This window comes from Thermobia domestica, chromosome 10, assembly GCF_964235325.1.
Source record: "Thermobia domestica chromosome 10, izTheDome1.hap1.1, whole genome shotgun sequence".
Classification (NCBI taxonomy): Eukaryota; Metazoa; Arthropoda; class Insecta; order Zygentoma; family Lepismatidae; genus Thermobia; species Thermobia domestica.
Genome location: NC_137463.1, coordinates 97748036 through 97763890, shown reverse-complemented (window position 1 = coordinate 97763890; position 15855 = coordinate 97748036). Strand labels below are relative to the sequence as shown.

The following is a 15855-nucleotide window of genomic DNA, read 5'->3' as shown; positions in this document are numbered from 1 at the left end:
AATACTACAACCATATACACATACGGGATAAATAGAAAGTGTTTTCTTCAAGAAATTCTTCAAAGAGAAGTTACAAATTTGGAAGAAATAAACTGTCCAAAGTATACTGCATTAAGTTTTCACGTTCATCGGTGTGCACATAATAAGCATCGTTTCGGACAATATAGATGTACTGTTCATGAAGCATTACTGTATAGTGAATATGTGAAAGTGTATGATTATGTGTTACATGTGAATAACTGTGATAATTACATACCTACTACAATTAAAAATAATCTTCATCATGTATAGTGATGAATTATTAAAAGTGTTACTAACTGATAAAGTGACTGGTGCAAGTGTTACGGGAATTTACCCTATTGACAAACTTCCTGTAACGGTAAAACCTCCTGCAGCACTTGTGATTAATCTTGATACATCTGATTCTGCTGGTTCCCACTGGGTTGCAGTGTACATCAATAAGAAAAAACATGGGTACTACTTTGATAGTCTTGCTATGGACATTCCCAAGGAAATAAAAAACTTTTTTTCAAAAAATACTAAAATGTACTTTACAAATATTCAACAATATCAACATGATAATTCTGTGTTATGTGGTTATTTTGTCTTATATTTTCTGCATCATATTATTCGCACTCAATCATTTGTTTAAAATTGTTTAACAAGAAAATTTTGAAAAAGAATGATGCTATTGTTTATAAACATGTAAACAAATTTTTAAAAAGAAAACACAAATAATTTTTTTTAATTTTTTTTATTTATTTTTTTTAAATTTACATTTTTAATTTACAATATTTTTTTAAACTTACACCCATGCATTTTATTTACAATTCCTCATTACAATCTTGATAATGCATTAGTTAATGCTGTTGATCTTTCATATTTCCACCAATAATTCAACTGTTGTGCATTACGATATGCACATCCTGATTTCTTTACAATACTTGTGTGAAAAGAACAATATTCATTAAATGTATTTCCACATAATTCATTTAATGAAGGACAATGTTTTGTTTCTAAATCAATGACATTATCTAATGCAAATATTCTTTTAATCCAAAGAGATTTCTCTAAACCTTTACAATAAAAGGTTGAATTCTTTGCGCATAATTGATATACAAGGTTTCGTATGCATGATACAGTATATCCAGTTTTGCTATCCCATTTCAATCCATGCAAATTTAATGTTAACCAGTCAATTTGTTTTTGACATCCTAATGATAATAAATTATATTCAACTGGTGATTTTACCAAGCAATGGAAATTTACTGTATCATCGCATGCAGTTAGACAAAACTCACGAATAATAAATTCGTTATCAGACATTTTAAAACCTTGAATATCGATAATATACTGATTTACACATGGTGAAATTTCATTTGTATGAAAAATAAAAAACGGAATTATCTGTCCAAGAAATTCTGTATTTTGTAAAAGATATGCATAAAGCATAAAGCATGCATAAAAGCATAAAGCATGCATAAAATTTTTATGCATAAAGCATCGAAATGAGATTTCACTATGTTCTTGTTCAAACACTTCAAAGAGTTCACTAAGAGTCTTGTCAAGAGATAAATACTTCACTGCAAATGATCCAGTATTATGAAATTGTCTACATTCATGAGGAAGATGTAACTTGCATTCCACGCATTCCATTGGATTATTGTTGTGTAAGTATACTTTTATAGTTTTTAATACACAGTTCACATTAATGTTTTCACCATTACATAACACACATGAAACACTAGCACTATTCGAATACATTTTTAATCTGAAATATTCGCTTTCCGTTTGTCTTTTCTTATAAAGATCTCTAGTAATTCCGGTAAATAGTCTGTATCACTTAATAATTCCACATAGGCGTCATAAAATTTTTCTCTTGTTAATAGTCCGATAATATGCGTGTTTGCGTACAAATAAAACACATCATCTTCAACACTAGGACTTGGTATAATACTCCAAGCGCGGGTTTCCAATAATTCTGGACGCGTCGTCATACAATCATGATCAAAATCATGATTAGATCCTGACGTACAACCCTCACATATTAGTGTTTCATTAAAATTCCATTTTTCAATGGCCTTCTTTATACATTCGCGATCCACTTTTTCACTATTACAACAACAATCTAAAGCCCAAAATCGTGATGTTCTTGATAATACAATTGGAGATGATGGCGGTGTTGGTGAAACTGTTAGCGCTGGTGAATCTATTGCATCAAAATCAAATTCTTCATCTGACGATGATTCGTATATTTCTGTTTCAGCATCAGATATTGCTTTAATATTGCTATTGCAAAGATCCTTCTTCTCATACGACTGCATGATGTATCTTTATATATTTTGTCTCTTATAACCTGTATTTAAAGTATTTTCATAACCGCAAGGTAATCACGTGTTCGGCAGTCCCAACATTAAAGTTATTTTTATTAGTTTGTCCCCAATTTGTGATCCTTATCTCCCACGTCCGCAATCTTCCTTTTGTTCACCTACCGTGGCGCCAAAGTTATTTCTATCAGTCTGGCGGTATTCTGTAATGTTTACCAAACGTGTCAACGGTCTTCCTTTGTATTTAAATTCAAGTTTTAGCAAACACACATCATCACTCCTACCCAACCGGTTTTCCAAAAGCGCGCGAAAAGTTCAGTTCATGTCTTAAGTTCATCAGCAACAAATGTACAAAAACCACGTTCTGTATATGTACCGGCATTACATATCATACCAAAGTATACATATTTTATACACGACGTCTTTCAAATTGAAAATCCACAATGTGTCCCGCATGAATAAATATTTCCCTCCCATCATACAGTGTTCACCAATAGTGTTAAGGGTCCCGGGTTCGATCCCAGTTCGTATCACACATTATAAGTGTTCTGAGCTTCTTATTTTTAACAAATAAAATAATCACCATCTCCTTTAGCCTAACAGGTGGGACTCAAATATTTCATTTTTCCAAGTTATATATATATATATTTCTCAATGTAAGTTTCTATTAGTCAAATCCATTTGTATAATATCTTTTTATTCTCTCTCCACATATTGGTCGAGTAATCTTTTATTCTCTCTCTCACATATTGTTCGTGTAATCTTTTATTCTCTCTCACACATTGTTCGAACATCTTATTTGTTCCAACTAAATTATTAATTTAATCACTACTACGGAAGTAAGTGATACAGAATGACGTATCAACAGATTTAATTCAAATTTCCATTATTATTTTTAAAAATAGCCAGTATAAAGTCTCTACAGACACGCATACACACTCAAAAAAAAGAGCACATGACCTTTCCATGTCAGCACAACTAAAAACAGAAATATAACAACTTTCCAACACACGTAAGCAGGTCATCAACCCATAATAACATACACGCCACCCTCTAACAACATCCATTAAAGAACCATGTTAGAACATCATTATTACGTAAAGTACCGATAACATTCTTGCTTTCGGGTGTAGAAGTTCAGGCTCACCTACTCAGAAGAACTGGTTCAGCGATTGATGACAAGATCCAGGAAAACCGCAGGTTTACAATTAGTGCTCTCGGTATGGAATTTCTCTCAAGTCTTTACTTGGCGGTCAACACTTCAACAATGACGACGAGCTGAAAGAAACTGTTTCCAACTGGTTGAAGACACAGGCAGCAAACTTCTATGAAGAAGGTATACAAAACCTTGTGCCACGCTATGACAAATGCCTGCAGAATTTCGGCAGTTATGTGAAAAAGTAGTTTAAGAGTTGTAGAATTTTGTGCAATAAATAATTTTTCTGTATCTGTACATAATTTAATTTTATTACTAAACGGAACTTACTTTCTGGACGTGCCCCGTATATTGAATGAGTATATTTTGGCGTTAGCTATTACAATTGTTACAATGTCGCACGGACATCTTACCACTAGGATCGTACCCAAGGTAGATCGTACCTCTCCAACTGACTTATTGAACTAACTTTTCCACGTCCAGTGTATCCAGTTATAATTGGTGTAATACCACCAATTCAATTACATCTTTTTCTCCCTTTTTTATGTATACAAAATAATTCAAAAGATCTTTACAAAATCTTAAACACTACATATGTTAAGTCTAAGTACTTATATGATTCATTTCTCCTGTAAATTTTGTGTTTTTTACTTGCTTCTGGACCCTTTCTGCTAAACATACTCCGCTGTTTATTATGTGAGTACGCCTTATTTTATTAAATTGAATAGATTCAGAGCAGTAGACATAGTTGTCAGGATGTACATAATACCAATAGCTACTCGATAACGTAATGGATTTGGTATTCAGTGACATACGAAACCATCTTCCGCTACAATTGCAAAATGTGCGTTGGGTATACAAAACATTTTTTTCTCGTAGATTCATTTCCATGATATTCATTATTAAATTAAACGACTCTTAGCATTACTTCGTACATTGAATTTAGATTCATATACTTATTATACAATATGCATTTCGCCGTAACTAAGTGAACAGAAGAGATGGTTTATACACAATTGTCAACTTGGAAAGATGTTCTGATTACATCTTGAACTCCACACCAGAATTTAGGAATAACATTGTCATTGTCTTTGTTTCTCTGTGTATACAGTATAAAATGCAAGGATGTTATAAATAGAGGATTTGCCCATATTTATCTTCATCCTATTAAATTGGTGAAGCCAAAAAGCAACCGAGCATCGTCTGATTGGCTACTCTCGTTTCTGCCATCATCTGATTGGCTACTTTCGTTTCCGCCATGATTGTTGGCTCAAAACATTGTGATGCTATTGGGCGGAGTGGGCAGAGTAAAGGTGGCGAAACTGTCAGGTATGGCTTCAAGATTTTGTTGTAAGGGGAGATCCTCTATTTTATAAGATCCTTGATAAAATGTCTGTATCAATTTCAAAGGTTACGTACATTACAGATACAAGTTAAAAGTAGATGGTTCCACATTCTAAGCAATACCTAATCATTTAGTTATGAGCGTAGACGAAAAGGCCTAATTGCACATTATCATTCTTTCAGACATGAAATTAAGAAACTAAATAAATAATTGACGAAAATTAGAAAGTAAATAACAATCCAAGACGAGTATGCCTTAGGAGACGACAAAATTAAAAAGCAGTTAACACTAAGTACATTTCGCAGCCAAAAAGATTCAAGCAATTGTTGTCTAAATTATATACAACATTATTTCAAAGTATTCATTTCAAAGGATAATTCATTGAGAGATTTAACAGAATTGTGAATAAATTAAAACATTTATCACAGCACGAAAGTTCGGGCGGTAACACAATGGTTCTAGTTTTGGTTGTGCGTGGAAGAAGATAGAAGATCTATTGCCGTTACTTGCCATAGAGAGTAGTTTGGCAAATGTATTTGTAATTTGATACAATTCAAAAATTAGGCAATAAATGATAAAATATGTTAGAACAATTATTGTGTGCGTATTAAGGGTATTAACTACCGTCTTCCACTTTTTGAACATTAGTGCACAAAAAGACTAGAAATCTAGAGAGTGAAATTAATAAAATTATATTCAAGATGATGTTTATAAGGTTTACACACTGAAAGATTATTGTGTGCTTACTGAATAGGCGGCTGAAAAATAAGATAGAAGAGAGGCTAGAGAAAGATCAATTTGGATTCTGGAATGGAAAAGGCACCAGAGACGCCAATGAGTTGATGAAAATTATATCAGGACGAGTCCTTTACGTAATGAAAGGGTTGTGTCTGCTTCATTGATTGGCAAAAAGCTCTCGACTGGGTCAATTGGACCAAACTTCTGAAAACACTTAAAGAAATTGGGGTCAACCGGAGAGATCTTCGAATCATTCCAATCTGTATACAAGACAAGGATTGAAATTGTGGTTGAATTAAGGAGAAATTAGTAGTGTGTAGATTGAGAAAGAAGTCATTCAAGGATGCAATAGGTTACCTCAATTATTCAACGTTTACAGTGAATATTTAATGAAGCAAGCGTTAATAGAAGTTGGAGATTTCAAGAATGGAGAAAGATCATTAACAAGGTCAGGTGTGCGGATGAAACGGTTATAATAGAGAACCTAAGAAGGCCAACAAGAGATGATGGATAAAATAATTGACACTGGGAAACAATATGGAATGGAAATCAACATCCAAAAATATAAAGTCATGAGAATAAGCTGATATGGTCGGTCAGATCAAACATCTGGGAAGTCTTTGAACGAGAGATACTTACAGCACTGAAGAGTTCAGGTCAAGAATCGTCGCAGCCAAAGAGATTTTCAATAAGAAAAGATTACTTCTAACTAACAGGTTTAACATTGGATTAAGAAAGAAGCTGATCAAATGTCAAGGAAGGAGATGAAAGATGATAGAATTAATGGCGGGAGTGAGGAAGGGCTTAAAAGGGACTTGAAAGATATGTAAATGAACAATTACAGTATCATAGATGATAAATTAGTGAGAATGAAGAAGGGGCTGAACATAGGCAGTGGCGTATTAAGGGCGTGGCGTAACTAAGGGGGTAAACGGGCTTGTGCCTCGGGCGCCGGATTGGAGGGGCACAAAACTGGGCAAATATTTATTTTCACTAAAAAGCAAGGCAAAGAGTTTTACAATCGAAAGATCATAAAAAAAAATACCTCAGAAACTTAACAGAAATACAAGGACTCACCAACTTTAGGGTCATACCCATAGAGAATAACTTAGCTTCAAAGCTATGTTTTGAGGAAAGATTTGCAGCCAGAAGAGCCAGCAAAGTTAAATTTTAGTTTCAGCTTTTTTTATTTTCATTTAACATACATCGATTTAAGAGGTTTGTAAAATATCCGAGTGTAATATTCAAGACAACAGCTTGACTATGTCATAATTAAATATTCTATTCTAAAGGAACAGGCTGTTGATTCATTCTACACACATACACATCCTGATATAATTAAAAAAAACATTACGATTTGCAGTTATGATAAGACTATAAGAATATGTCAACCATGCTACTCTCAGATTATTTGGCAATCAAATACTAATTAGCAGGGCTGGATTAACCCATCTGGATGCCCAGGGCTAATAAAAATATGTGGGCCCTGCTGACTTCACCTACAGTACAGTAGAAAGTACAGTAGGAAACTTAAGGAAATATGCTTCATATATTTGGTCATATTTTATTTTATGATGATGATTGTATCTTCATGTTTTCTTTTTAGATAACCAGTTGAAATTTTGATCAAAGTGGAGACCCTGTCGACCTGGAGGCCCGGGGCTATAGCCCCCTAAGCCCCTCTTAATCCGGCCCTGCTAATTAGTTTCGTGTTTTATCTTGTACTAAAAATTGAAGTATGTATTGCAATTTTGAAATCAATCTTCACCACGTGAAGAAAACACGGAATAGGAGAATTACTGTGTGATACCAATATCAGGTGTTGTCGGGGACCGTTTTGGTTTGGTTGGTTAGGGGAGGGGAACGCGCTAAGGCGAGTTATTACCCCCGGGCAACCACTAGCCTAATTGAATCGCTGAACATAGGTACAAGATTGAGCTCAGTGTTATCAAAAGTTCCTATGAATGATTGGGAGAAGGAAGTAAGGTTTAAAGAAAGGGAGACGAACTAGTGTCTTTTAGCAGATACAGGATGCGGTTCACAAAGTTTCAAGACTGGTCTCAGAATAACGAATGTATTACAGAAGAACTAAAATTCTTCGAAACATGACCCTTGGGCATCAACACACCGCTGCCAGGGTGTTTTCCATTGTTCATAGGTTCCCTGAAAGTCTTTGCACGCAAGACTGTGAAGGGACATCGTCGAAGACGCCTGGACCGCTCGAATTGTGTCCAGAAATGGGGATCGTCTTGGAAACATTCAAGCATTTCTTAGCAAATAGCCAGGCCTTCCGTTTATCCGTCATAACTTTGGGAACAAGTTTGGCACACACTTTTCTCATCTTCAAATCTTCTGTCATTAACTTGAACACCGTAGTCGTACCCAATCCCAGTTCATGGACAATTAATCTTGCACTAATACGACGATCAGTGTTTAAGAATTCATGCACTTTCATCAGATTTTCCTCAGTTCGACTTGTTTCAGGCTTCACAGAGCAGTCCTCGTGGCCCTCTGAACCTCTTGTGCTACATGAAAACCATTGCAGGTGACATGGCGTCTTCTTTGTAGGCATCTTGAATCATATGAAAAGTCTGTAACTGTTTTGTTCAGTTTCCCACAGAACTTCACGGCATAAAGATGCTCCAAATGCCGTTGCATTTTCCACTCACTCAGGTTTCGACGTGTGTCATCGACACGCACTCACGCCACTAGCTATCTACTCACTCCCGCGTTTCGGAGGCAACTGACGCTCGTGTGGACGGTTAGCTGACATCTCCAACTACCGCACCCTGTCAGTGGAACGGGTCTGTGCGCGCGCCCCAGCTCAGGTAACATTCAGTCTTGAAACTTTGTTAACGCACTCTGTATGTTGACAACTACATAGGATTTGGGAAGGAGTAAAGCGCCAACTGGAGAAATTGTGAAAGAAACTAAAGATTTGGAAAAACATACTCAAGTGAAGTTTGAAGTGGAAAAGAAAGAGATAATTGTGTTCTTAAACATGAAGGTAAGGAAGAAGAATGCGAGGATAATTACAGAATGGTACCAGAAAAGTTGTGCATCGGGAAACTATTGTCATTTTTAGGAATGACATGGACTACTCGACGGAAAGAAACTTAATTACATGTAAGAACATCACGTAAGAAGGGAATGGGCAGACCAACAACGAGAAAGGAAGGGCGGAAGAAAATATGAAAGTTTTCCATAAGCAGTTAGAGGGAAATAGTTACGATAAGAGAAAATTGGAGTACAGAAGGAGAAGAGGCACCAAGAAAGGAGGAAGAAAAATGAGAGGAGTAGGAAGACTCGAAGGAGATAAATGGGAAAAAGAGAAGATAATGTGAAGGGGAATAGAACTGCCGTGTCATGACAAAACGATGTAACTTTGGCGAAAAAGTTTTGCGAAAATGAGCCTTAAAGTTTTCATCCGAAAATGTGATCTGTATCGTGTAGAACCAGTGTAACTAGACAATAATGGTCAACCAATCAATTTTCGCCAAATTTAATCACACAACATGCATTTAGTAACATTACATGTGACCACGTGTTTCAAAAGTCAAAATACACTGGTTCTATACGATACAAATCACATTTTCGGATGAAAACTTTAAGGCTCATTTTCGCAAAACTTCTTCGCCAAAGTTACAGCGTTTTGTCACGACACGGCAGAGAAAAGGTGAGGTAAGACACAGAAATAATAATAAGAATGCTGAAGAAAATGGAAGGTACTGTACCTCGACGTACAGGAAATAAAGCAAGAGGTTATTAAGAGAAAGAGGAGGGAGGGAAAGACAGGAAGAAGACGTAGGAATAATGGAGAACAAAGAAGTAATCTCTAATGCAGTGAGCGTGATAACTGCTATGTTGAAGAAATACTTAAGAAATTAAAGGAGCGAATTTAACAACATAAGGACGGCATATCATTTAAAAGAGAGAGAAATGCAGTCTACAAACATATAATGGACACAGAACAAATGGTTAATTGGAATGAGACGAAAATGCTAGGCCAAGAAGACAGAATGATTGACTGATTGATTTTGAGTTTTACGTCCCGTTCAGCAGCGAGGCTATATGAGACGTGGACCGACTGATTAACGTGGAATCCGAACCACATGAGCTCCCGCCGGGAATCGAACCCGGGTCTCCCGCGCCAAAGGTGCGTACGCTACCCGCTTAGCCACGGAGGAGCTCAAGAAGACAGAATGATCAGGAGATGGAAAGAGGAGAAATTTCTTGAAACTAAAGGCGAAAATGTGTTGAACTGGAACTCAGAAATTAAAATTGGTGAACATTGGAATAAGTTATTAAGAAGCTGTAAAAGAGAAATAATTTTTCGTTATTATGATTATTTGTAAATTCAGCATAGTTGAATATTTCTAGGTTATTGCGTATACGTATATGCATACAGTCTCAACAGGGGGGAAGGGATTTAGCAGTTTTATATCTGCATTTTTACTGTAAGGTGATGGGCTGTCAGCTACCAGTCTGATTTTTAGCTGTTTTGTAGTATTTAATCTGCTGTTAATTCTTCTGTTAAGTCATAGTGTCTGATGAAACCAAGTAGTTAGTTGGCAAAATTGTCACAAGATATTAACTTTACAATACAACTGGTTTGATTTGCTCAGCGATTGGTTTATTATTTAATTATAGTATATAATAGGCAAAGCTGGTAAAATGAAGAAGATTACAGCTGGTCAAGTGGAGAGTATTCACTGTGCGGTTCGGAGACATGAATAGTACGGAAGTTAGAGAAGAAATATTTAGAAACGTTAGAAATGTGGAATTGGAGGAAGATAGAAAAGATAAACTGGACGGAAGGAGTAGCAAATGAAGATGTTTTAAAACGGATAGGAGAGGTAAGAACACTTTATGCCAGTATCCTTTGCAGGAAGGCCAATTGGATTTGATACACCTTACAAAAACATTGTCTCCTTCATAACACCATAAGAATGGAAGGAAAGCGAGAAGTAGGAAGAACATAACTGATAGAAGATTTGAAAGAAAAATCTTTTTTAGTTTTACGTCCCACGGTTATGCCGGTTAGGCTAAAGGAGACGGTGATGATGAGTAATGAATGAAATGGTGGAATGAAGAAAGTGGGAGGAAACGGGAGAACCCCGAGAAAACCCACGCACACGGTGTTTGTCCACCACAAAGTTCACTTGGCGGAGGCTGGGATCGAACCCGGGACCCCAAGCACCAGAGGTGAACGCTCTACCACTGAGCCATCGCAGCCCCAAGATTTGAAAGAAATGTAGAAAATGTTGGGAGTTAAAAGAAGAAGTTGTAAATCGAGAAGCGCGGAAAAAACTTTTCCATACAAGACCCTAGGGGAAGAAACAAAAGATTGTCATTGTCCCAGAACCTATCGATAGGCAGAATTCTTAATACTACTACTACTACTACTACTACTACTGCTACTACTACTACTACTACTACTACTAATAATAATAATAATAATAATAATAATAATAATAATAATACAGTAGAATTCCGATTATCCGAACTAATGCGGACCCGATTTGACTCGGATACGCAAAAACTCGGTTAACACGGATAGGTATATAGAAAATTTGTACAGTATTTGTTATTATTGTTTATTGATTACAGTATTTCTCGTTATTAGATTTATTATTACTGAATTTATTACACTAGTTAACAAAGGTTTTGTTACATAAAAGGAAATACCTGTTCTTAAAGGAACTTTTTGCGCTGAATTCGAATATGCACTCGGTTTTTCTCCATCACGTACTATTTTCCCGTAACAGAGGGATTTTCGGGAAAATCCCTCAAAAATTTCCCTTTTCGTTTATTTTACACCCCAAGATCTTGTCCCCTTGCATATACTAACATAGAAATTATACCTAAGTATACTTTGATTCATATTTAACAAACCCTCCAAGTTTCGTAATAATCGCTTTATTCTTTCTAGAGAAATAAATATGTTTGTATGTATACTGTGTGTACTGTTTATTGCACCTTATAGTAATGCTTTCAGATCTCTTAAGTTGAGGTAAAACGTTTTGCTTTATTACCACAAACACATATATAAAATATAATACAATATAATTTACAAGTGTGACAATTTACAATAAACAATAATACAAATGTACCAAAAGGTCATGAAAAGACAATCAAAACTATCACAATATATGAAAATTCCATTGGGTTACAAAAACGTACACTACTTCCTTCTTTTGTAAGAAATGTTGCATTCTCTAACAAGACCCCAACAATAGTCCATCATTGAAGTATCCCATCGTACCTGGTACCTTTTCTCCATTGCCATTATATCTTGGTGGAATCTTTCCCCATGTTCGTCGCTGAGAGCACCTAGGTTAGCAGGAAAGAAGCTGAGGTGGGAGTGCAAAAAGTGGATTTTTAAAGACATCCTACAACCCAACTCTTTGTATTTCTGTATCATGTCCTGTACGATTTCTGTGTAACTCTCAGCTTTGTTATTGCCCAGAAAGTTGCGCACAACACACTTAAATGCTGTCCAGGCAGCTAGCTCAGCACTGTTTAACTTGCTGTCAAAGCTATCATCAAGCATTAATTTCCTAATTTGGGGACCAATAAACACTCCCGCTGAAATCTTACCATCACTCAGGTTAGGGAACTTATCTCGCAAATACTTGAAACCTTCACCAGATGTGTACATGGCTTTGACAAAGTTTTTCATAAGTCCTAACTTGATATGAAGTGGCGGTAGTAATATCTTATTAGGATCTACCAAAGGAGCGTATTTGACGTTGCATTCTCCAGGTACGTAATTCACTCTAGGTTCCCATTCCTTCACTTCATAATGTTTGTCATCAGCTCGGCTATCCCATAAACATAAAAAAACATTGGTACTTCGTGTAACCGCACTGCAGTCCTAATAAAATACCAACTACCTTGAGATCACAACATATTTGCCAACAATGGTCCTTGTAATTTATAAGATTTAGCAAAGTTGACATGGTGTCATGTAATGCATTCTGTTACATTTGATAACAAATATTGATAACCATTTCATGAACAAAACGAAAAAACTTGGAGAATTGTATATATGTATTAAGATATACATATACTGTACGTTTAAAAAAATATACGTTGGAAATACATTCTATTTTTATACACGTTTCTAATTTACAGAGAGCAATACAAGTGTGTTGTTGATTATTGTAAATATTCATTTTTATGTCTGTGTTTGTAGTAATAAAGCAAATCGTTTTTACCCCAACTCAGGAGATCTGAAAGCATTACTATCAGGTGCAATAAACAGTGCACACAGTATACATACAAATATATTTATTTCTCTAGAAAGAACAAAGCGATTTTTACGAAACTTTTAGGGTTTATTAAATATAAATCAAGGTATACTTAGGTATAATTTCTATGTTACTATATGTAAGGGGACAGGAGCTAGGGGAATAAAATATCTGAAAAAGGGAAATTTTTGAGAGAATTTCCCGAAAATCCCTCTGTTACGGGAAAACTGTACGTGATGGAGAGAAACCAAGTGCATATTCGAATTCAGCGCAAAAAGTTCCTTTAAGATCAGGTGATTTTTCTCATGTAACAAACAAAAAGTTTAAATTTGTTAACTAGTGTTATTTTCATTGGGCATACAGTACCCTGCATCTATTCGTACCGGTACATAAAGCATTATCCATAATATAGTAAATAAAATGCAAGTTTGATATTGATACGTACACATTGTGTGAGCTAGTGGTCTACTATGCCACGCTTAATTGCATGCATGGAGAGCATGCCCGCGACCGTTCGGTCTATTTAATGGACGGGTTCCGCAAGAATGTAATGCACCCCGCCCGTAGTTGCACAATATACGCAATTATTGCTCGTGCACGAAGTGCACAGTCAAGTGCACACCTAAGTGTGTCACCCCCATTCTCTGAGGGAGTGGGATACGCCCACTGCGCGGCCCGACCGAAGTCCTGACAAGTAAACCTTACGTTTGTGTGAATTGAGTTGCTGACTGAGACACATATGAGAAAGTAGTACTAAATGTGGTCAGTATTTCAGTGAAGTTGTAGGTGCGGAGCTCCAGGGGTTTAGGAGATACAGCTACCAGAACATCACATGGAAGTACAGAATAGTCTTCATACAGTTGGAGGCAAAAGCTCTGTAAGACCTCTTGTAACGACAAAAGGTGAATAACAAATATATGGGTACATATTAGGACTAGGGGAAAGTCATATAGTAAAGGTATACCTAACGGCGGTTATCTTGAAATCCGCCATTTTGAATTAAGGTTAAGTTTTTAAAATAGGAATAGGGTCATGTGACACATGATTTAAGGTGCAAATTTAATCAGAAGAACAATGGTGACGTTAATTTTGATTTACGCGTAATTGGTAAAAAGTTACGGGGAAATTAAATATTGTTGCAGAGTATGTATTAATCCTTTACCCCACCGTGTAAATTTTGTGTTAATGATAATAATTAAATAAAAAGCAAGTGGATAAATATTAGGTCTATGGTAAGAGTTGCCTTGATGGCGACCATGTTCAAATCCGCCATTTTGAATCAGACAAAAGTCTTAAACAAAACGCATAACATTGACACCTTATTAATAGCAAAGTTTACCATAAATCCAACGGTATATACATTTTTGCTTTATCATTAAGCAGCACTTGTTATTGCATAAACAAGTTGCTCATTTAAGGAAAAATGACCAAAGTGGAATTGAGTCATAATTGAACTTGGGTCTTTCTTCCAGAAAAGTCCTCAATTTGTACAATCAATACGTAGTTCAGAAAAGAGTGCATGACTTGCACAAATGCTCTGCTCACAGAGAGTACACCTGACAAAGGCAATCGAGCTACACTTGACACATTTGTCGTTCCGTCAAAGCAGTAGCAGTAATTGTTATCATTAACACAAAATTTACAAGGTGGGGTAAAGGACTAATACATATTCTGCAACAATATTTAATTTCCCTGCAACTTTTTACCAATTACGCGCAAATCAAAATTAACGTCACCATTGTTCTTCTGATTAAATTTGCGCCTTAAATCATGTATCACATGACCCTATTCCTATTTTTAAAACTTAACCTTAATTCAAAATGACGGATTTCAAGAATGCCGCCGTCCGGTATACCCTTACTATATGACTTCCCCCTGGTCCTAATATGCACCCATATATTTGTTATTCACCTTTTGTCGTTACAAGAGGTCTTACAGAGCTTTTACCTCCAACTGTATGAAGACTATTCTGTACTTCCATGTGATGTTCTGGTAGCTGTATCTCCTAAAATCCTGGAGCTTCGCACCTACAACTTCACTGAAATACTGACCATATTTAGTACTACTTTCTCATATGTGTCTCAGTCAGCAACTCGATTCACCCAAACGTAAGGTTTACTTGTGAGTGCCTACCAGTAGACCTACTGGTTGAGGCAGACTGCTAGCGAGTCAGTCCTACCATGCTCTGCAGGCATGGCGCCCGAGCGTTATAAGGCAAGCTGACCTCCCGCCCATGTTCACCGTTACCCAAATTCCTGGGATTGGCTCCCACAAGCTACCGAATCCGACGATATTAACACAGCCCGGCAGAGTCCAACCCAATCCGGGGCCCCAGGCGACGCCCGATGGGGCTTGTTCAATCCCGACCCTGTCTACCTCTATCGTTCAACTGGCAACCGCCTTGTCGTGTAGAGGTACCACGCACACGTCGAGATACTCCCGTATCTCATCCCGGACCCAATGGTACGTGTTGAGTCACCATTTGGGTTTGGTGCCGGCCCATGTCCCACGGAACTTCCTCCCTTTAGCAGAATCAGAACCGTTACCCATATTCCTGGGATTGGCCCCTCCCCCACCTCCGGTTGGTCCTCCCGCAGGCTGGAATCCGACACTCCCCCCTCCGGTAGGGTCGTCCGAACAATACGGGACTTCCTCTAATTACGGTAGAGGTACACCGTACATTACCAGAGCCAATGACTGATGTAGACCGTTTGCTCAAGGCAGACATTGTCATTTGGGAGCCGTGTCTCCCGAGGGAGCCGTGTCTCCCCTGGTAGGCCCGCCCAAACAATATGGGGCTACCTATCTTTAACGTGTTTAGGTACCACGTATACATAGTAGTAAGGCTACTTGTCCGAATCCCAATGGTACGTGTAAGCCACCATTAGAAGGGACACCCACAGCCTTCCTACGGTAGGGTCGTTCAAACAATACGGAACTACCTCTTCTTACGGGAGAGGTGAACCGTACATTACCAGACCCAATGGCTGATGTAGACTGTCTACCTTTAAAGACAATGGCCATTTAGGAGCGGCG

General features: G+C 37.0%; 1 protein-coding gene across 1 annotated transcript; it reads right to left on the bottom strand.

The window, feature by feature from the left end:
• Positions 1 to 7718: 7718 nt before the first annotated feature.
• Positions 7719 to 8138, bottom strand: LOC145661562 (protein GVQW3-like). Its single transcript, XM_081726881.1, has one exon. It carries the CDS (start codon positions 8136 to 8138, stop codon positions 7719 to 7721), a length of 420 nt encoding a protein of 139 aa, XP_081583007.1.
• Between the last annotated feature and the right edge of the window lie 7717 nt (positions 8139 to 15855).

Coding starts and splice junctions, on each gene's coding strand:
- LOC145661562 (XM_081726881.1), bottom strand. CDS start 8,138: ATGCCTACAAAGAAGACGCCATGTCACCTGCAATGGTTTTCATGTAGC.